Here is a 23,315-nt window from a genome sequence, read left to right as displayed (position 1 = left end):
ATATGACAGTACCTGGCATTCTTTCACTGCTATTAGACTTTGATGAAAAGAAAAGTAGTGGCCCAGACGAAATACCAAACACCTTCCTTAAACGCTATGCTGAACCCATTAGCAAGTACCTCCATCTCATATTTACAAAGTCAATTAGCGACTGCCGTCTTCCGGCGGAGTGGAAAATCGCGAAAGTTGTGCCAGTGCACAAATCTGGTGATACTTCTATCCCAACGAACTACCGGCCAATTTCTTTAACTTGCACTAGTTGCAAAATTCTCGAGCACATTATCTTAAAGTTATTAACCAAACATGTAGAAGAAAACAACCTCATCTCTCTTTCTCAGCATGGGTTCAGAAGTGGGCTATCTACTGTCACTCAACTTGCAGAGGCTATACATGACTTCGGGCTGGCAATAAACGAACAATCACAAATCGATGTAATTTTTTTAGATTTCTCTAAGGCCTTCGACCGCGTGTCCCACTCTAAACTCATCACTAAACTCATAGACAAACTAGGCAATGGTCCAATAGTTGAATGGATTAGTGATTACCTTTCAGACCGCTACCAGTTTGTGCACTATAATGGACAAAATTCTGACACTGTTAAAGTTCTTTCGGGCGTTCCGCAGGGATCTGTTCTCGCTCCGCTCTTGTTCCTGTTATTCATAGATGACATTGTTGAATCAGTAAACGTTAAAATTAGACTGTTTGCAGATGACTGCATGATTTACAGTGAAATCAAACACATTGACGATCAGGTTGCCCTTAACGATTCCCTAAACAACGTAGCCCAGTGGTGCCATGATTGGCAGATGGATTGATTGATATGTGGGGTTTAGCGTCCCAAAACCACCCTTTGATTATGAGAGACGCCGTAGTGGAGGGCTCCGGAAATTTTGACCACCTGGGGTTCTTTAACGTGCACCCAAATCTGAGTACACGGGCCTACAACATTTCCGCCTCCATCGGAAATGCAGCCGCCACGATTGGCAGATGGTTATTAATTCCGAAAAAAACGGTCATGATGAACATAAGCAGAAAGAAAAACAAACTATTATTTCCATACTCACTTAATGGTGTCACCCTTCGCACAGCAACTCAGTATAAATATTTAGGGCTTCTAATATCATCTGACCTCAAATGGACTGCGCATATACATCAGGTGACGAAAAAGGCAATAAACAAGTTGATTTTTCTAAAACGGACCCTACGCTACGCTACCACAGATACCAAGCGCTTATCTTACATTTCCTTTATAAGACCTATGCTAGAATATGCGAATATAGTGTGGTTTCCTTCAACAAATACTGACATAGCTTTGCTCGAGAGCGTACAGCGCAAGGCGGTAAGATTTATCTTTAACCGCTATAGGCGAACGGATTCCCCTTCCGAGCTTCTGCTCCGAGCAGAGCTACCTACGCTCCGCGATAGAGCAAAAATACATCGGTTGAAGTTCTTTTATCAACTGTTGCACGGCCACTTTAAAACTAATGCCTCCGTCTTCACTACTATAAAAGAAAAAGGGAAAGTGCGCCAAAAACACGACCTTATCTTCAAAGAATATTTCTGCAGTAACAATACCTTCAGGTTTTCATTTTTCCCTCGCGTAATAAGAGAATGGAATGCGCTTGATCCAGATACTGTAGCACAGCCAACACTTCAAAAATTTCTAGAAAGCATTGAAAAACTCATGTCTGTGCTCCCAAGTTCCAGGTGTTAACCTAATTGCGTTCGGAAGAAAGCATCCACACTCTAACATTTTATTTTATTTTCTTCATCATTTGGTTCAAGGCAACTATGCCTGTATGATGTATACATTACTTATTATCATGATCGCGCGTTTCTTATGTACTCTTCTTGTATTGCCACTATATTGCCTTGCTTGTATAATGTTTGTATCCTTTCCACTCCTGTAATAACCCTCAAGGAGGGTTGACAGTATTTTGTAAATAAAAAAATAAAATAAATAAATAAAAAATTAGTTTTCACAATCGTCCAGTTTCACTATCTCGAAGCTTGCGCGACTTAGCGCAAGCTTCGCCTATTTTTTTTTAATGCGGAGCATTGCTTAGCAAACTTCAGTGAACGTCAGGCACTTTCAGCGTTTCTATTTATATAGTCCTCTACGTCTGCGTTGCTCTCGTTCCCTGCCGCGGTGGTCTAGTGGCTAAGGTACTCGGCTGCTAACCCGCGGGATCAAATCCCGGCTGCTGTGACTGCATTTTTGATGGAGGCAAAAATGCTGTAGAGCCCGTGGGCTCAGATTTGGGTGCACGAGAGCTATAAGAGTAGTTTACACAGGCAGCGTTGATCCGATGAATGCAAAGAATAAATAGCATGGTTCCATCCGTAATCAAGTCCAAGCATTCAGCGTGGCAATCAAATATTCTACCACAGAGCTACTCCAAATATAAAAAAACTGCTTAGGAAAAATACCCTATATGCAGGTGTAAAGTTAGTGAAAAGTCAAACTTGGCTATACTATACATTCGAATTTTCCAATAATTTAGCCATACTTAACATTGGTCATCATTGGTGAACATCAGCCAACATTCGCTAATGGTACGAGTGCTGCTAATATTGTCACGAGGTCAAAAATACCAATGCCAACAAATACGGCAATTGAGCTGAACGTACAGCTGTTGTGATACGCCCATATTTAAAGATCCGGACATCACCATACCCGTTGCAAAAGGTGAAAGTCACCCACAAATAAATTTTCAAAAAGAACTTACGCACCTATCACCACGAGAAAGCGTTTACAAAGTGCCGTGCGCTTAAATGTGCACACGCTGACGCAGTGATGAAATCACATCAGTGTTAAATATCGCAGAGCTCTTGTAATCGCCTCATGTGAATCGTGCTTCCCGAACATAATCCTCTCCCTTTGTCGACACTGTAAAACCACCAAACATGTTTAGGAATGGAAAATGCAGTCATAATTATTTGAAGAAAAAAAAAGAAAAAAAAAGCGAAGTGTGTTGCTAATAAAGTCCGCGTACTGGATACTTCAACTGCGTTCAGCGTCGTCGACGATCAGAATGCCCGTCGATTTCAACGCATGTCCTGTGTTGAATAAGCAAGCTTAAAGCATTGTTCGTAGGGCGCACGATGCGTCTTACTACACAGTTAATTGCAAAAGCAGTGACGTTCAGCGTTAAAAAAAAAGAAAACCAAGCGTACCAAAGTTCGTTGTAAAACTTCGAAAGTAGCGCACTAAAAAAAATTCTGAAAATGCAAAACTACTACTACACATTCGACCGCAAAAACAAAGTCGTAACACGCTCTCTTCGTTAAGAAACGCGTTTCACATTTTTGTCACGAAATATTTATTAAACACCTGTATTTAGATTATTTTTCTACATTTCTACTTATGTTTCTTCGCTCTGGAACTCTTCGACGGGGTGTTGCCGTCCTTCCTCTCTCTGCTCTTTCTAGAGGGGGTCGCCGCGGACCTGGCGCCATGAGCGCCCTCCTTCAATTCCGCGTCGCTTTGTCGCTTGTTTGCCGATGAGCCAACGTCGTAGGGTGACGAGGTCCGCTCGCTCTTCACCGGTGCAGCGCCAAAGACTGCGGACTGCGTATCGTTCGCCGTACGGATCCTGTTCTCGTCGGCGCTTTTCCTATGCGTCCTGGCTCGCTGCTCGCCCTGAACGCTCGGCCTCCTGTTGGACATCCGGGCTCCCCTTGGCTCGGCCTCCGAAACACCCGGCTCCTTGCGCCTGGCAACCTTCGCTGGCTCGACGCCGTGTGGACCGGAGGACTTCGACCCCGCGTCCAATGACGGTTTGTTTTTCGGCGCTTCCTGGGTGAACTCCTGCTCCGCAGGAGCACCAGAGCTCTGTCGGTGCTTGTTCGACGCATGGGCCGACTGGGAGGTCGTCTTCTCCTTGTCGTCGGAGGTGACACGCGACACTGCCGAAGATCGATCGGCGTTCTCTCTCCGCTGCTGTCCGGTGCCTTCCATGTCGGTGACTTCTTGCCGGCCGGCGCTTTGTGCGGGCGCCGGCGTGCTCAGGCTGCAGAGGGCAGTGACGTTGGAAGGCGCGTTCGTCGAGGAGACGCTGCGGGCCGTCTGAGCCGCGACGTTCGACTGCTCGTGGAAGCAACACCACACGTCGCGCTGCGCCTCCAGGTGGCCCGAGCGAAACAGGTAGGCGGCGAACGCCGAGCAGACAAGCACGCTGGCCAGGCTCAGCAGCATGCACAATGTCCGGAAAGGGAACTGCTGACCGCGGCTTTCGTCGTACAGGGGCAGCCTCAGCACTACGGGGATGCCGATTTGCGGCTCGCCACACAGGGCCCGCGTCATCAGGCCTATCGCGAAGCCTGCGAGCCAGAAAAAAATAATTGTTTAAAGCGGAGTCCGACTCTTCGGTCACACCGCATCTGGGAGGCAATTAACTTTCACTTTTTCGTGCCTTGACATTCATCACTAGCTCTCGTTGTTACACCAGTTCGTATGAATATACACATGCAAATTAGACAAATTTATGGGGTTAGACACTCAACTGCCCATGACTATGCGAATGACAATTCTGATTAGTTTCGACGCGAAAATTAAGCCAATCGCAGATACGCGATTCATTCTGTCACATCGGTTCAGCTGGCCCTCGCTTAAAAAAGCGCACTAATTCACAAAAAGTGATCGATCGGGAATACAGTCCCTAATTTTATTAGACTTCCAATCTCGATCTGTTAGTTCTCTCTAGTTATTGAGACGTCACAGCATTCCGCTTCAGGTAAATAAATTCAAATAATAAAATTAGAAGCGGGCTGTTAGAAAATACATCTCAGGAACACATACGCCGTCAACTACGAAGTCCTTTCTTTGTAGTGAAGCATATTCACCAGCCATTAAGCTCACGAAGAGCACAATTCAGCCTCGTGTGCACGCACAAGGAAGGATTGTGTCCGTGAAGCCACACGTCTATCCAGATGTACTGTCTTCGAGTGAGATGCATGCAAGTATACGTCACCACAGGTTACCGCATCGTCCCTAAACCGAATGGCCAAGCAGCTAGGTTAATCAATACTATCTAATCAATACTAACAGTTGACAGTTAATATCCTGCTCACGAGAACGTGATACATTACGCACGTGCGCGTAACAAAGGTTGTGCAAGAAGATGGAGAAATGCTTTGAGGAAATCAAATGAGTTGCTTCAATAAGTTAAGCTGTGAAAAAATATTGGAGGAAGATGAGTCAGGAAAATATTGATAGATGGTCATTCTACACTAAATGACCCAGCCATTTTGGCCACCGTTTGAAGTGTATTCGAAAAAAAGTATTTTTTTTCAGGAAAAAAATCTTGGTCACGTGGGCACCTTCCGAATAACTCGTAATGTCGTCTGAATAACATTAACATATCTCTTTTCAATTCGTGCGTATTACGTACGTATTAAACAAACGTGTTTGTAAAGTTCTCGTATCCTGATATTACTGCAATTTTTTTGCCATATATAAGACATTTTTCAGTAATATTTTGTTTTAGCATTTATGGCCTCTGAAATTGCGATATTTATGAATGACAATGACAATTAATTCTTCATCTACGGAAGGTATATTTAGCGATATCATCTGCCGACCACCGAAGTTTGTAAATCTTACGACTCAAGTGTTTTCATAAAAATCCTGGACACATGTGTATTTCATAAATGTTCTGTGTGGTAGCGAACAATGCGTCTTTCACCCTTTGGTTTCGGGACGTTAAACCCCACATATCAAATCAATCAATCATCGTCTTTCACCCTTGAGTAGAGTTTGGGCATTGGATCAACAGTGAGACAAACAAATAATCACAGCATATCCCCGGAGTGAATGATGATGAGTGGGGTGAAGCTTCGTGGGCTCTCAGCTTGAAATCCACCTGTCCTTGTGCGCCCCCGTCCGTCCATCTGTCCGTCTGTCTATCTGTGTCCGTCTGTCAGCGAAAGAGGAAGTGCGCCAAGAGCGAACGCGTTTTATAGCTGTGCCTCTAGCGGTCTCCCATCACCCTAGAGCCCATCTAGTGAGCAATCCGAGTACTAGCGTTGCGAGCGCCGCAGCTCTATTGCCATCTATTGAGCGTTCTGAGTACTAGCGGTGGCCACGGCGCCATCGCCTATCACACTATAGAGCACGCATCAGAGTGGATGGATGGATGGATGGATGGATGGATGGATATGGCTGTACCTTTTAGATCGGGCGGTGGCTAGCGCCACCAAGCCGTACTACTTAATGAACCCAAAACTATATTTTTTTTCCTTAAAAAGTGAGTTTGAGGATTCGCACTTTGCAGTGAAGAGTTTAATTTTCACTCGTGCCTTGACTTTAGCCACCAATCAGATAACCTCCTTGGAGTAAGCTCCTTGGATAACCTCCTTGGAGTAAGTGGAGTAAGCGCCGCAGCACCATCTAGTGAGCAAGCCAAGTACTAGCGGTGCGAGTGCCCCATCGGTGGCTACTACGATATCGGACAAGTCTACGTCCTGAGGAGCTTGGCCTCTAAAAATAAAAGACGCTTACCCGCCACGGCACCGTACGCGTTGATCTTGCTGGGCATGAAAAACAGCACGATGAACTGTGGGAAGAGCAGCACGTAGACAAGGTCCGAGGAGAGAATCCACAGCGCAAACACGGACTGCACGTTCAGAGCCACGGTCATCGCCAGCACACCGACCAACCACAGGGTACATCGAAGCGCAATGCACAGCTCCTCCTCGGTTGCCTGCGATAGTATCATCCAAGTGACAATGTTTACGACCCGCTGGTCACGGGATCGAATCCCTGCCGCAGCGGCCGCATTTTCGATGGAGACGAAAATGCTTGAGGCCCGTGTGCCTATAGATTTAGGTGAACGTTAAAGAACCCCGGGTATTCGAAATTACCGGAGCCCTCCGCCACGGCGCCTCTCATAATCATATGGTGGTTTTGGTAAACCCCAGCCATTATCACAGAACGTTTAAAATTACCACGAGCTCAGCCAGTCAGTACGTATTGATTCTGGGCACAAAAAGGAAGTCAGGTCATCACAAACGCCTACTAACAACTGAAGAAGCGCACAGCGGCGGAAAAGAAAGAAAGAAGGAAGGAAAACTTCCTGCGCATGCCCGTGCAATGTGCGAACATATATCAATCTGGCACGCGTGGTTGTTTATGTGAAAAATAATGGGTAATGCATTCGATTTCATCTTTGTGTGAGTTAATCGAGCGTTACTTTACACATGCGCTACCGCTATTATCGACATGACGCCGCAATAGCAAAGAACTATACTATCATACCGACCATATTATCGGCTTGGCGCACTCACCCTCATACATTTTGGTGTTCAGTCAGGAGAAAAAATGGTCTCAAAAATGCGAAAAACGACGTAAAGACGTTTTGGATATTCTGGCGGACTCCCTTTTTCACAATGAAATCGGGGTCATGTGATAGGTAGTTTATGAAGGCATTGAAATATGACGTAAAAAGCGGGAGTGGGTATGAGTGAGATTTTCGTCATTTCTGCTTAATTATTAAACGAAAATAAATTCCAAGTGGTGTCTTTAGTTTCTTTTCATAGTATATTCCAATTATGCCAATCAGTATAGGTACGGGTCACGTTTCCAATAAAAGAAGGCCTTTACATTTCGTGTACGTGAGGGCCATTCTTCAAAAGGATTTCCCGTCAGGCAGGATTCAGGAAACATGTCGATACCAATCTCCAATATGACCGAAAACTGGACGCCGATTATAATAACACATAGCTTTTACTATACGGCTATGTTTCAACACGTGGTGAATGCATGGGGTGCTTCAACAAATAAAAAAAAAGAAACTACTGAGACGTCACATCTGGATTTCTCCCCTGCTGCGATAATAATCGCAGCAGGGGAGAAAAAGTCACAGCTTTGCAGCAAAGGCGAAGCAAAGAACGCGACAGCAGCATTTTGAAAGGTCACGCGCAGAATTGAAAGCAGATCGAAACGTGCCCCTCGTTTCTCGCGCACAAATTACGCACGAAACGTACTCACGGGTACGGATGCACGCGAATAAGCGTCTCATTTGTTTCTTCGCTGAGTCTGAAAAGCGCGTGCTTTTCGCGAACGGATGATATGATGATATGTGGGGTTTAACGTCCCAAAACCACTACATGATTATGAGAGACGCCGTAGTGGAGGGCTCCGGGAATTTCGACCACCTGGGGTTCTTTAACGTGCACCCAAATCTGAGCACACGGGCCTACAACATTTCCGCCTCCATCTGAAATGCAGCCGCCGCAGCCGGGATTCGAACCCGCGCCCTGCGGGTCAGCAGCCGAGTACCTTAGCCACTAGACCACCGCGGCGGGGCTTTTCGCGAACGGAGACTGCAATGATTGCAGTGACTGTTGTGCGCCCGGTAACTACAGCAGAATCGTTCCACGTAAAGCCCGAGGCCAGCCAAGGCGTACGGTCCTCCCCTCCTCGCCACCACGAGATAAGGGCGCGCGAGGGAGCGTCGATCCCCTTCTCTAAGCTGGGTAAAGTACGCGTAGGAGATTAGAGCGGGTGCCGCTGCGTGATGTGGCGACGTGCGCTAATTGCGCCATCTTTCTTGTTATGCGGGAAACAGCAGCGGTAGGTGGTAGATATAAATAGTTTGCCGTTTGAACGGTGAAGAACGTTCTCCGGGTTGTTGCAGTGGCTAACGCCACGCTTTCACGACGGAGAAGTCCCACGCTCGATTCCGTGCACGGGAGGGCTTTTTTTTTCTGGATTTTTTTTCTTTCTCGCGTTTTCACATACATCCAGCCGAGAGTGTTCATACCACATAAATCCAGCCGAGAGTGTTCATACCACATAAATCCAGCCGAGAGTGTTCATACCATCACAATAAAATAATGCGAGTATCATTTGACTAAGCCATGACATCACACTTGACACTTTTGAAAGACAAAAAAAAACTGCTGATGTTGTGAACACGTTGACTTGATGCCTGGGAACGTTTATACGCGACGAAAGACGGAATGTCCGCATAACTTCTTGCGCAAAAATGATTCTCATTGTCGATCGCATTTTGTTTTTCTGAATAAGTGAGCGCTATAGTCGAGAATTACAGATAAACACCAGCGATCATAGGCGTGCGCGGGGTTCACAATCAAGTAGGGGGGGGGGCGAAGTCTTGTCGCAGCACCTCATTCCTGTTATGACAATTTGTGGGGCAGGCTTTGCGCCCTTCTCCCCTTCCCCCACCCGAGTCGTAGAGCCCCATTATGTCAATGTGTGGGGCTAATTTTATTCCGTGCTCTTTTTAAGTGACTATATGAGTGTCCACCCCCATGCACACGCCTATTCCCGTGCTTGAATACTTGAAATAATACAGCGCTAGTTCTTAGAAAGACAGTATACAGCGCCCTTATTGTCATTCCCTTGTCTGCATGCCTCGTCTTCGCCAAAAGTAGCGCTGTGACATTTGAAGAACGAATGCATCGCATGCCACTAACTGAGGCGGACATTATTTCTTCGCAGCTGTCTAAACAAGACAAAGCAAATTTGGATTCACGAATACCATGTACTCATTTGTGTCACAGCGGTGCACGCACCGTGGGCCTAAACACAAGCTGGTAGACGTTGCGCGTGATGAGGGATGAAGCGCTCAGCATGGACGAGTCGACGGAAGACATGATGGCCGCCGTGATCGCCAGTTGGCCCAGGATCGAGATCACACCCGGCGTCAGGTAGCGTATGGCGTACGGCATGACGTCTTTACGGTCTTCCGGGTCCAGGTTGTAGGGACCCGGGTAGCCCGCCGCCGTGAAGTCTGCCAGCAATAGCGACGTAGGCTCAGTTACCCTTGTTGAGACACAGGCCAAAGATGTTCAGCGATTGATTGATTGATTGATTGATGATTGATTTGTGTTGAGCAGGAATTCACTTCCTTTTTACGCCCGACATCAAATAAAGCATCTGCTCTCCTTTCCGCGCGTACCATCATTTGATTGCAATTTATTTGCTTAGCAACCTTGGCAAACCATTGTTTCCTCAAGAGAGAGTTTCATTTTGTACCGCCACGGCAGTCCAGTGGTTACGGTTGTTGGCTGCTGATCCAGAGGTGGCGGAATCGAATTCCAGCGGCACTGTCAAGGCGAAAACTCTTGAGGCCCATGTACTTAGACATAGGAGCACATCAAAGAATTCCAGGTGTCCTAAATTTCTAAAGACTGCCACTGCAGCATCCTTCATAATCATATCGTGGTTTTGGGACTTTAAACTTCAACAGTAAGTATTATTATTATGAGTTTTATTTAAAGCGGCTCTTCATGCACCACACATGCCTGTCAATACCTATACACCCCTAAGACAAACCCTAAGACAAAATCGACACCAAATACTTACTGGCGCTTTTGCCACTGGCTCCAACGATGACCGGGGGAAGGGATAGGAACACGCAACCCACGGCGGACAAGAACGAGAGCATCTTGGCGGTGAAGGCAGAGTCGGAACTCAACACCCGCTGGAAGTAGACCTACGCAACCAAGAGTACATTCGTCTATTCATCTAGAAGCACCCCCGTTATTCAAGAAAACATGTTTCAAGCGTATAAATCAAATATAACTCAGATTCCTACATTTTGCTGCCACGAACTCGCAAAGAGCTGCATAGAAAACAATTTTTGCGCACATTCCGACTGACTGCTCACAGAAAAAAAAATTGTGACAGAGAGTTGCTGCCATTACTTATCATTGTCAGTTCGTTAAAGCGTTTCGGTGATACACAGGTAACAGATTGACACACACTTTGCGCACATTTAAGGCCACATACACATGCATTTCCGTCCATTCCACGTGATCGAAGGCCAGGTGCGCCTACAGTTGCTATACTAAACCACCGAAACCACAGGTAGACGCTTATGTCTCAACGAACCCGCACAAAACTCAGAGTGCTAGCAAAAGGAACGATGTTTGCATTTAAAAATGGCAGTGGATCTATGCGTAACCAGCCGGAACCTACACAAAGCGAAGCTTCGTTTCGCACCATATCAAAGCCGTTCTTTCTCGACGCAACGCTTCTTTGGTCCACTTTCTCTTTGTTTGTTGAGGTCCAATGTTGGCGAAGTCTGTAATGTACCTTCTAACGCGATCGCCCTTGTAGTATGAAATCATTGAGGCAAGCCAGATTCCTGCTTCGTTTGTTTTGGGTGACCGCCATTTTTACCTTTCAATGTTGCAAGAAAGCCCTGACCGGTTTCTTAAGGACTTATTGGGATTTGCCAGTGGCCTATGCGACAAGTGCTCAGCACCAGCCACATTCCACAAAACTTGGGTACGTTCACATAGAAAGGTTTCATTTAAAATAATTTTGCATTTACTTGAGTAACATCGCAGCAAAGGAAGGCATTGCAGAATAAAAGGATCATAGAAGGCGCGACAAACCTGCCAGGGTATACCGCCGAAGATGGTCATTAGGAGCTGGTCCAAGATCTGACTCAGATCATTGTTACTGATCACGCCGACCCAGTCTTTCTGTGCTTCGCTGACCTTCGCCACAGCACCATATCTCGCGACGAAGGGCACACAGCACCACTGCGAACATAAAAGGCACGAAAATAAGTTCATAGCGAATGCGCAGAAAATACCACTAGATGTCTTGGAACTCAAGCGAGGGCTACGAAGCATCCTTACGCGCATAAAAGAGTTCACGAGGAAGCAACTTTAAGGCTGCGCAATCAACAACTGCGTTATAAGTTATACATTTGTATAACGGCAGGTTAAAATTTGAAAAGAAGCAGGCCATTGAGCACGTTCAATGTGGCCAATATGATGTTCCCGATCCCTTGTTTAGAGCTGGAACGGCAGCTTTGCCTCGGTTGAAATAACGCGAGTTAGAGAATAGAAGTGACTCGACGATCCCTTGAGAGTACTAGCTTTTTTTAAAAAAAATAGAACATTGAAGGACTATATGGTACTATGTATGCTCTGAAAAATTAGAAATTCTGATGTATCACGTTGCCAGGTGTCACATATATAGGCGCGTTGTATAAGGATGTGTGTTAATATGGATCTTCCGCGCATGCCTGGCAAGATGATTGCTCAGTGCGTGCTATTTGATGGGAATGCGTGGCCACGCACAAATAGCACGAAGGCTACGTTGCTCGCCACATCCGTTCCACTCATGCACTCACCAGGCCCATGATGGTGCTGCACAGCTGTAAGACGTCCGTGTACAGCACAGAGGCGAGACCACCCTTCGATGTGTATAAGAGGATTACGCTGGTGGACACAACGATGATCAGGGTGATATTGAGGTGCGTAACGGCGTTCAGTGTCTCGCCTGAAAGAATGGCAAGGATGCGATCAGTTTCGTTTTCGTGATCGTGAATACACATAGACAGAGCCAAGAGCATAATAACTTAAGCCGCACAGCTAGTACGAACTGCATGCAGACTTTACATTCAAGCTGCCAACACAGTCAGAGAAGCTGTCTCATCAAATGCTAAAACATACCGGCGCGCCAACGGAAGGCACATGGTGATGTCAACATGGGCAGTGTCAACACAAGGCAAGATATCGTCATCGCATGGTGACGTCATCGTATGACGTCGTGTGCTGGACAAAGGTGTGGCCGATCACAGAGGCAACGCAAAATTATGTGAGCTACAGAAAGCTTGCGGTGCCCCCGATGAGTCTAGTCCTGGAGTCAGTCCAAGAACACAATCCGGAGCCAGTTTAAAGCTCCCAAAACATATGAAAGCATACCGTAATTCACTACACTGGTCCCCCACCCCCCTTACAAAGAGTAGACACAGTGGACTGCAAATGATTTTTGCAGTTTTAAATGTTGTTGCCCTGCTGAAGCTTACAATAGAATGCTCTTCAAGCGCGCGTAACAGCGCATCCAACACGCAACTGCACTGCAGCACACATGTAATCTTATATCGGTCATCTTTTCCTACGAAAGAACAACTTCGGCCTTTAGTTGAAAAACCTTCATACATTGGCACGAACACAAGATAATCATCCTCTGTTAAGAGTCTAATAAGAAAATATCCACACTACCATGACCAAGGAAACGTTTACAATGCCTCACTGGTATCACCCAGTCATGTTAAGCAAGTCGATTGACAAGTACAGTGTTCTGCTCATAAAGTGAACTACCTAAACGCATTGAACAGAGTTTGATTTTTTTTCGCTTTGTTTACGCGAAACGCCTCTCACCCAGTGCTGACAGGTTGGAGGCTGTCCAGAATACCTCGCCAGAGACCGCTGGTACGCAGAGTAAAATTCCAATCCAGCAGCCGTAGTGCTTCTGGAACGGGTCCAGCATGGTGAACGCCTTGGTTGCGTGCATTCTACCCGCGAAGAACAGTCCACCTGCGTGGTTGACAGCGTGGCGTAGCAGCGAGACGCTTGAAGAACACACGTTGGCAAAATTTCCCCCGACATTAAAGGTACTGCGATAGACCACAACGTGTGAATCGATCCTAGAAGGAATGTAAATATAGAGGTAGAAATAATTAAAATGATAAGACACGCCGCCATTGTGGACAGGTTACTGCGCGAAGGAGTCGGTCGTATTGATGTACACGGTTAACAAAATAAAAAGTACCTGTTACTCTCTCTGGAGAGCCCGTACTTGTGACTTATATATATGTTACAATTTACTAGTTTTATAAGCTAGATGCGCGCGACGCGACGTGTATGTATACGTCGCTATAGGCATGATGGTCACGATTCGGCGAACATTACTGGAAGACCTTCCTTAAAAACGGCTAAACAAAAAAAGAAACGGCGCTGAGCTCGCATCACGTCGTTTCTTTAGTTTGGCCATGTCTTAAAGCCATAAATGGAAGTGGAAACCTCAAGTGATTCAACCAACCCGAATGCGACTGAAAATAGAAAACATCAGTGCGCCGCCGGAAGTGACTTGTGCTGACCAGCAAAGAGAGGAGTGAGGAGCAAAGAGAGGAGTGACGACCAAAAATGAGAGGAGTGATTCCGAGAGCGTTGCCAACACTCACCAATGACAAGGCTGAGTGCGTAGCCGAGCGGAGCTTGGCACCAGACGAGGCCGTAGTTGAACACAGCTTCAGCGGTTCCGTTGATGTAACCGGCTCCGACCCAAGTCGCTGTAAAAGATCAGAAGCCCTTATTAATTTTTTTGCGCTTGGCGATTAGTTTTCAAGAAGGTGAAGCTACTTAAGCACACCACAAAAGCAAAAGAATCGTTCACTAAATAACTGCGTCCAACATAACAAGCTGAACACATCTCATGCAGTAAACAAACTTCTGAAATGTGTCCATTTGTTGCTGCACTGACGTCGCTCGAATTAAACTCACGTACAAATGGTGACGTACGTAACATTTTACTTTATTATAGATGCCCATCTTGCTTGCGGTGCCTCACGTGCAGCAGTTAAGGAAGGTCACGAACCACCCAAGCACATGTTGACGTTACTATTTTTTCACGCCTGGATTACTTGGGGGCAAAATTTTCATCAAGAAATCCGTTCATCTGAAAACTCTTCGACCACAAAAACTGGTTCCTGTGCTTGAAAATGTTCTTGTGTTTAGCTTACTGGAGTGTTTACGGAGTGCATTTTCCAACTGTCATGCACGTAAAACCAAATAAAGTTATCAGGTTGCCAATTGCAGATGAGGTCGAAAAAAAAGGGGTTTGCACGTACCGGTCATGGAAGTGAAGCCCAGCGAGAGGGGCAGACTACGGTTGGCGAGAAACAGGCCCAGCATGTTGTCCTTGGTCTCTTTCTCTTCCGGTTCTGCCGCCGCTGTTTGCCTGCCAAACCGGACCCACTTAAGGTATACTTATCACACCACGCTTCCTCCTAATCCCGTCACTGGTTGACACGTTACCGTGGTGTCGGGCCAGTTCCAGTTACGGCTTCACACACATAGGAGTGCTGCCCTTATATAGGGGGCGCTGCGCATCAGACTCAAATTTAGTCCGATGCGCAGCGGCAATCAAAGAAAGGGTGAAAGGCGACAAGAGAGTTGCGATAGGGACGTTCCCAGGACAAACGCTGGGGACAGTAATGAGTCAAGCGGGTGAACAACTCGCAGCTAAAGCTAACAATCGTAACCTCGTTGTAATTGCGGGAGGGCTAAATGACGTCCTGAAAAAAGAATCGTCAGGACTAGCGACGACCTTGGCGAAAGGGGTGGATGACATGCGCGCCGTGTCCCCCCAGGTGCAAATTGTAGTATGCACAGTACCGGAAGTACCAGTACGCAACGTCAACCTACAAAGAGCGGTTGTCGACGCAAACAAAGAGATATGGCAAATTAGTCGAGAGAAGGGTTTCGAGGTAGTGGATTTAAACAGGGAAGTGCACAGGTGGGGTGGATTCCAAAAAGACAAGATTCATTTCGATAAGAGGCTTGGACACGAGGTGGGCTGGCGACTGGCAGGACGCGCAGTAGCTTTTTTGGGGGGCTCACGGGCCCTTCGGAGTCCGGGGTAGCTCGTAACAGGGAAAACAACCAGGAGGACGCTTTGACAGGTAGAATTGCGAAAAACCAGAAAAAAGGTAAAAGAAAAAGGAAAAAGGCGCGTGTTGCAATTAGTTACATAAACATGCAGGGTGGCAGAAAGAAGGCAAAATGGTTAGAGATTGAGGAGCAGTTAAACAAAGAACAGATAGGCGTGTATGCGGTTACAGAAACACACCTTAGAGACTTGGAAGAGCCACCACATATTGAAAATTATGTTTGGGAAGGGTGTAACAGGACCATATCGGAAAGGAAAGGTGGGGGTGTAGGAATGCTAATCATCGCGGAGCCAAATGGGTTAGAGTGAAACAGACGTGTTCAGAGCACCTCTGGGTTCTGGGCACAGTAGGTGGAAAGGAAACGTGGCTAGGGGTAGCCTACTTGTGGACGGGGAATAACTACAGAGAAAAGAATCAGGAGATAGTGGATTGCATGAGTGCGGATATTAAGGAATTTGGTAATGGGGCCGAAATCATCCTTCTAGGGGACATGAATGCCCACATACATGACCTTGACGGATATTCAGACACCAATGGGAAGTTATTACTAGATCTTTGCGAGCAACATAGTCTGGAGATAGTTAACACGGGGCCTAAATGTGACGGCCAGATCACATGGGAAGTCGGAAACAGGCAATCAAGTATTGATTATTGTCTCATGACTGAAGGAATTTACCACAAACTGACAGAAATGAGGATAGACGAGGAAGGCATTAACAGCTTGGGTAGTGATCATAAACGAATAACATTACAAATGGGATACGAAACTGAAAATATGAGCATGGAATCAAAGTCTGGCAGCTCGTATTTAAATGACAAACAAATAATAAATATAGCCGCAAGAGTCGAGGAAGAAGTAGGCGAAATACCAGGCAAGGACTGGGAGTATAGTGAGCTGTTACATCTAATGACGAAGGAGATAGGGAGAGAGAAGAAAACTGTTTGCTGGAAAGGAAAAAGGAAGCCAAAAAGTTGGTGGAACAAGGAAATCCGGGAGGCGATCGAGAAGCGACGCGAAGCATCACGGGAGCATAGAAAGGCAAAAAAGGAGAAGCGGCCGCAGGACGAAGTCAAAAAAATATGGGAAATATATTTAGAGAAAAAATCCCTTGTACAGAAATTGGTAGAGGCAAAAATTAAAGGTGAAAGTGAACGCTGGATGACAGAGATACACGAAAAAAAGGAGGCCGCGCCTAGGATTTTTTGGAGCCACATAAAGGCGCTAGGTAGGAAGTCTGTCACAACGCAACAACATATTCTAGATGAAGGAGGAAATCAATTGGAAGGATACGAAGCGCTAGGTTACATCCAAAAGGTAACAGCCGATTCGTTTCAAAAGAGCGTCCAGGGGATCTCCCCGGTGAGTAAAAGTGTGGCGGAGAAAGCAACAGAGGAAGAGCTAGTACTTGATAATTTCAACTGGAAAAAGGCCGAAGGAAAAATTCCAAAGCGCACTGCCGCGGGTTTAGATGGGATTCCCGTTAGCCTCATTAACGAACTAGGACATAACACTAAAGAAGCATTGTTAAAAGCAGTAGAAAAAAGCTTAAAGGACGGACAAATACCGGACAGTTGGCGACAAAGTAGAATGAACTTAATCTATAAAGGCAAGGGAGAAAAGGACAAGATTCGCTCGTATAGACCACTAACCATTACATCGGTACTATACAGGATGGCGATGCAAGCAGTAAAAATGAAAATAGAAACATGGGCCGAACATAACGATATTTTGGGAGAACTTCAGAACGGATTTCGAGTCGACAGGCGGTTAGACGATAACCTGTTTGTTCTCACTCAGTGTATAGAAATATCTAAAATAGAGAATAGGCCCTTGTACGTGGCTTTTCTAGACATCACTGGGGCATACGACAACGTTAATCAGGAAATTTTGTGGGATATATTGAAAGGAATGGGCATGGGCGACGACTGTATACAGCTTTTGAGGGAGATATACCGAGAAAATACAGTTTGCATAGAGTGGGAAGGAATGCGTAGCAAAGAGAACGTTGAGGTTAGCAAGGGTCTGAGACAGGGATGTCCTTTGTCCCCGCTGTTATTCATGCTGTACATGGTGAGTATGGAAAAAGCGCTAGAAGGTAGCAACATTGGTTTTAATCTGTCACACAAACAGGGCGGCATGATGATTGAGCAGAAGCTTCCAGGTTTATTTTATGCGGACGATATCGTCTTATTTGCGGACAGTCGAGATGATATACAGCAGCTGGCGAATATATGCGGAAGGGAAGGTGAAGCTCTTGGACTAGGATTCAGTGTAACGAAGTGTGGATTGATGGTTTTCAATGATCCCTGTGATCAGACGGTGTCCATACAAGGCCAAGAAATACCGAGGGTAAGCGAATACAAGTACCTTGGAGTATGGGTAAATGAGAGTGATAGATACATGGAGGTACAGGAAAAAGCCTCGGCAGCAAAGGGAAAGAGGAATGCGGCAATAATGAAGCACAGAGCGTTGTGGGGATACAATAGGTATGAGGTGCTTCGAGGTCTGTGGAAGGGTGTAATGGTTCCAGGGCTTACTTTTGGGAACTCAATGGTGTGCATGAGGGCAGAGGTGCAATCGGGAATGGATGTAAATCAAAGGACTGTGGGATGCCTCGCATTGGGTGCTCACGGGAAGACGACGTTTGTCGTCTCCCGTGAGGCTGTAAAGGGCGATATGGGGTGGGCAGGTTTTGAGGCGAGGGAAGCGCAGAGCAAAATAAGGTTCGAAGAAAGGCTAAGAAATATGAAGGAGAGTAGATGGGCAGAGAAGGTGTTCCGTTATTTGTATAGGAAGAGCGTGGACACACAGTGGAGAAAAAGAACTAGAAGACTCACTAGTAAATATACGGCTGGTATTGTAAGCCATATGTCAACAAAGAGCGTTAAGGGAAAAGTCAGGGAGGCGGAGAGGATTTACTGGATGGCAGCTATGAAGAAAAAACCGGCTTTGAGTAACTACCGAAAGGGCAAAAATGAAATAAGGAGGGAGGCATTTTACGATAATTCAAGGGGAAGCGCTTTACTGTTTGAAGCGAGATCGGGTTGCCTTAGAACGCGTAGTTATAAAGCAAGATTCAGTAAAGAAGAAGAACAATGCACATGCTGCGGGAAAGATAAGGAAACGGCGGAGCATGTTCTGATTGAATGTGGAGATATCCACCCAGGTGTACGTTTGGGCACGAGCCTACAGGAAGCCTTGGGTTTTAGGGACAACAATGGAAAGCTGAACACACCCGCGATTGAAATAAGTAAGAGACGGTTAGAGTATTGGTGGCAGAAAATTAGAGAGAAAGGACAAAAATAAATATTGGAAAAATAAAATATGGACAGTGTGCCGTAAATGGCAGAGAACTTAAGCTGAAAATTTACCTTTTTTCCATTAAGATAGAATTTATCGAACTAGAGGCATTAGGCCAACATCAAAAAAGAAAAAAGGGGTTTTTTTTTTGTCGAGCCTGGTGGCATACTTGTCACCACCCCGTTATACAGGGGACGCTCATAGCATCCATCCATCCATGTTAAAGGGGCCCTCTAACGCTTGAAAACGTCGGTCCCAACTGCATAACTCGTGGTGGTGCTCGCCAGAGGTACTGCGAGCGGAAATGACGCCGGAAGGTTGCCGCCGTATGATTGGATAAATGTAACGTTAAATGCGATCGCGGCATCGCTGATTGGTAAGTGTGGTTTAGCGTCCCAAAACCACCATATGATTATGAGAGACGCCGTAGGGGAGGGCTCCGGAAATAACAGTGCCCGAAGCGTCACCGGTGCGTTTCCTCCAGCACATGGCGTTCGGCGCACATTCTTTGACCAGCTTTGCAGTCTTCAAGCTGGAAAAGTCGGAGAGCTTTATTCTCTGTCGCTTTGAGTGAAAAATCATACTAATGAAAAAAATAAATCTAATAGTAATCCCTATTTTTGATGCAAAGCCGCGATCACACTGAACGTTACATTTATTAAATCACGCGGCAACATTCCGGCGTCATTTCCGCTCGCAGTAGTTTTGGCGAGCGCCACTAGGGGTTATGCAGTCGGCACTGATGTTTTCAAGCGTTAGAGAGCTCCTTTAAGTAGTATACGGGGTCGTCGCCCACGGACAGTTATTAAACGCTGCGTTGGTGTCATGGTCATTCTCGCATTTCGCTCGTCTGAATCTTTCCCAATTTTAATTTACACGCCTTGAATTCAAACGCTCTATATAAAATGTTTCTTTTCAGCCTACTTGCGGCTTTATATTGCCGCGCTGTTCCAGGTGGTGTTCTCCAAAGTTGAACCTACTTCGAACGCTACGAAAGCGCATACTGTCAAAAACTCAAAAACACATGCTCTCTCTGCTCAAACTACATTCCGTGCCTGCAAAAAAAAAAAAGAACTATTGCAAACCGCAGGAAATTAAGCATTGTAGCTGCAGGCGGAGGGTAGGTGGGAATTAGAGGTTTCACCCCCCTTTCATTGAATATTTCTCACACGGTGTATCTCATGCACGCACTCAGGCACATATATACAATAAAGGGGAACCCAACACTTTTCAGAAATAAAGTCAGAAATAAAGTCCTGGCTACATCCTTGTAGTAAATTATACTCTTCAACCCCATTCCGACATAAATGTATTATATAAGTGAATCCTGCCATCGCTATGAAAACAAAACATTGGAGTCTTACGCGGCAGAAAACCATTGCGACAATGCAGAGTAGGCGTTATTGCATTTCGCCCTCGAAATACGGCCGCCTTGGCCGGTTAGGGTATATGCTGCCTACACGGGAGCTATTCAAGAGGTCTCACCCCCCTTTCATTAACTCTATGCACGATATATTCACCCACGCCTCCAGGCGTCCCGGCTGGCACTCAGGCCAAGCCAACAACCTACGTGCTAGCGTACCCCGGCTGCTGGTTATCCGGCTCGTCCTCGTCGCTCTCGATTGTCGACATATGCAGGCCCACGTAGGCGATGGCGACGTAGTACGCCACGACGATAAGAGTCCCCAGGATGTCCGCAACCATGGTGTCGTCTTGCGGGCTGTCTCTTCTTCTTCTGCCTCGTGCTCAAGCTAGCGCGAGCTCATGCGCACCGCGTGACTGGTATACTGACGATGATTGCGATGATGGTCACTCCACCACGTGCGGGCCACTGACAGGCTGTGTGCCTTTAATTGTCCATGCCGATGCTAGAGTGTACTAGAACTTTTGAGTGGCGCGACCGAAACGCTTTCCCCTTGCTTTCTCCATCCCCAACTTGTGGCGAAAGTAGCGGCGGCGCTGCCATCACCCAATCTACCCACTTGGTTTACTCGGCTGGCTCGGCGGCATGGCCGGCATCTCGGTTTTAGTCGCGAAATGATGAAGAAGCAGCGTCTAAACCATTGTTACGCGCCAGGTTGCACAACTGGATATCCGCGTGTGCAACAAAGTCGGAAGTTATCGCTTTTTAAGGCCCCGAAAGACGAAGAACGACGACTTCTTTGGGAGCGGAACCTCCATCGGCTTGACAAGCCACTTGACGCCGATTGGGCTGTGTGCGAGTTACATTTCGAACCGCATTTCATTATGAGAGACTACGTACATGTTATCAATGGTGTTCAAGTCCGAATTCCTAGGGGAACGCCGAAACTTGCCCCTGATGCAGTCCCGACGATCTTGCCCAACCTGCCTGCATATTTGACGCTCAAAACTCCGGCTCCGCGGACACAAACAAAGCGGCGGCATCAGTGTGTGCCGGCTGAGAATGACAACAGAAAACGGCGACGCATTAGCACTCCTGCACAGCTCCTTGTGGATACCAACGGGGCAACTTCTTCAGATGGCGACGAAGCTGACGAGACAAGCTCAAGTCCCTCGTCTGACGTGGTTGTCACTCTCAGTGACCTTCGTGGTCTTGTCCTACCATCAAAGTCATGGGCGCTGAACGAGTTTTCTGGATTTGATGGCGTGTCGTACGTAGCGTGCTCACTGAATCCTAGCACTCGTGAACTTTGCATTCAACGAGCCGTATACTTCACCTGTTTGAACAAGTCGCGGGATGAGAAACGAAGAAGCGCACAGCAGCACCTAAAATTGAGTAGGCTATAAAATGCTACAGTGGCGTAAAAAGGATGTCATTTTTCGTGCATATTTTCTTACACACTTAATTTTTGGACGGTACACCAAGAAGAAAAACAATTTTTCCTAGAAGAGGCTTGTAAGCGAGAGAACGTGCAAATAATGACGCGAAATCTCAAAATAAATCTTTGATATTGAATCTTTTTGTATTAAACCTGTGATGGTAAATTTAGCAGCATTAAGGATCTCGGTGCATAATTAATCAATCTAAGCCAATTCATTGTTACACTTCAGTGTCCCTTCAAACGATGTTTCGACCATAACATCTTTTTTTTTATTTAAATGCATTTTGGAAAGACAACCTAAACTCTGTCGTTTTGTTTGCTTTGTTTTATGTTATCTTTTGTATCCTGGCTCTATATTTTACGTTTTTTACAATTTACCTAAGTCCAAATGTATTGTTTTTTAAATATGTAAACCTTGCATTTTTATATTATCAATTAAGATTATCATTAGTTACGACTTTGCTTTGCAGTATTGTTGCGTTTTTTTAAACTCTCAAAATCTTCGACTACTATGTTTCACCTAAGACATTCTTCTGCAGTATTACGTATTTGCATTTCTGTGGGTCCTACAACAATGAATCTATTCCCATATTTCAAAACCAAAAAGAGGTTTGGAAAAACTCTGCTGTTCTTCAAATAATATCAATAAAGCCTACTTTTTTGTCGTGTGTGCACGCAGCCACAAGCAACGAGCCTTTTATTTGAATCCAGCTTTGGTGTTTTACGTGGAATCGACCAAGAGTTCTTCGTTTTGTGTGCAGCATATTCCTTTTCTTTTTTTTGGGGGGGGGGGGCGCTTCTGGTATGTACCGGCCAGCTGGTTTCTCGTATAAAATATGTACACTTTAAAAATTAAAAAAAACGCGCTCGTTATATTGTACAATGTACTATGCTGCTTCGGGCTGCAGTGCGGTCAGCAGCAACTTCAATAACAATAATGTCAAATAACGTTTATTTGCGCGGAAAAGGGGAGGTATGTGAATAAGAAAAAAAGAGAGGGAGATCATCATCACACTTGGCGCGACAGAGAGGTACCAACACGTACGCGGAACGCCTGCCAGCCATCCGCCCGGGTAGATTGGTCGACGCCAGCGCCACCGCATCATTCCACACCGAAACGGCCGCTCCCAGGCAGCCGCTCGCGCCACTCAAAAGCTTCTAGTACACTCTACCGATGCATTCATGAAAGGCGAAGGAGGAGGATCGAAAGAGGAAGGACAGGGAGGTTAGCAGTTATCGGACCGACTGGCTACCCTGTCATGAAAAAAAAAAAGTCAATTACGCAACAAGAGCGAATCAAGGTATGCTATAGCAATAAATTGAAATGTTATGCTGCGTGCTGCCGGAGCTAATCTGGGAGGTCGTGTCCTTGTCAGGATAGGACGTGCACGACCGCTGTCAGCCACTACACATGTGTTACTCCCGGAGTGTCGTCATCAGCCACCGCATCAACAATGCGCACACCACATGCCCCAAAGACGTGTAGCTATATAGCACCTCTCTTCTCCGCAGAATGATGAATATGGCGTAGTCAGTACTTCCCTGCCAAATTATTATTTATGGCGTAATAGGTACATTATATTAGTCATCTTAACGCAACGGGCTCTATAAAGACCGCTCCTCCAGCTTTCGCTGCTATTCTACATGCATGCTGCGTGTACTGCACAGTCATGGCGCTGCGAGAGAACCCCACCACTATTTGGCAACCATCTCCAAGGCAACTAGCGAGGAAGCCAGCGACATAATGTGCAAAAGCATATAACACAA

The 23,315-nt window shown here is 46.1% G+C and overlaps 2 protein-coding genes across 3 annotated transcripts; both read right to left on the bottom strand.

Moving 5' to 3' along the window:
• Nucleotides 1-3,306: 3,306 nt before the first annotated feature.
• Nucleotides 3,307-12,365, bottom strand: LOC142814206 (uncharacterized). Of its 2 annotated transcripts, XM_075892398.1 has the most exons (5): nt 12,120-12,365; nt 11,371-11,520; nt 10,334-10,463; nt 6,503-6,704; nt 3,487-4,323 (listed from the first exon to the last, which is right to left on the bottom strand). In XM_075892398.1, the coding sequence occupies exons 1-5, from the start codon at nt 12,339-12,341 to the stop codon at nt 3,618-3,620; spliced, it is 1,410 nt and encodes a 469-aa protein (XP_075748513.1). In that variant the 5' UTR covers nt 12,342-12,365; the 3' UTR covers nt 3,487-3,617. The 2 variants fall into 2 exon arrangements, with proteins under 2 accessions (XP_075748512.1, XP_075748513.1); XM_075892397.1 differs by lacking the exon at nt 6,503-6,704 and having other exon boundaries at nt 3,307-4,323.
• A 767-nt stretch (nt 12,366-13,132) lies between these two features.
• LOC142814323 (high-affinity choline transporter 1-like) lies at nt 13,133-20,581 on the bottom strand. The gene is made up of 4 exons (XM_075892999.1): nt 20,327-20,581; nt 14,622-14,731; nt 13,956-14,063; nt 13,133-13,308 (listed from the first exon to the last, which is right to left on the bottom strand). Exons 1-4 carry the CDS (start codon nt 20,446-20,448, stop codon nt 13,133-13,135), a joined length of 516 nt encoding a protein of 171 aa, XP_075749114.1. The 5' UTR covers nt 20,449-20,581.
• Between the last annotated feature and the right edge of the window lie 2,734 nt (nt 20,582-23,315).

This window comes from Rhipicephalus microplus, chromosome 4, assembly GCF_043290135.1.
Source record: "Rhipicephalus microplus isolate Deutch F79 chromosome 4, USDA_Rmic, whole genome shotgun sequence".
NCBI classification, from domain to species: Eukaryota; Metazoa; Arthropoda; class Arachnida; order Ixodida; family Ixodidae; genus Rhipicephalus; species Rhipicephalus microplus.
The sequence above is the reverse complement of the archived record's forward strand: the minus strand, read 5'-3'. Positions and strand labels throughout refer to the sequence as shown.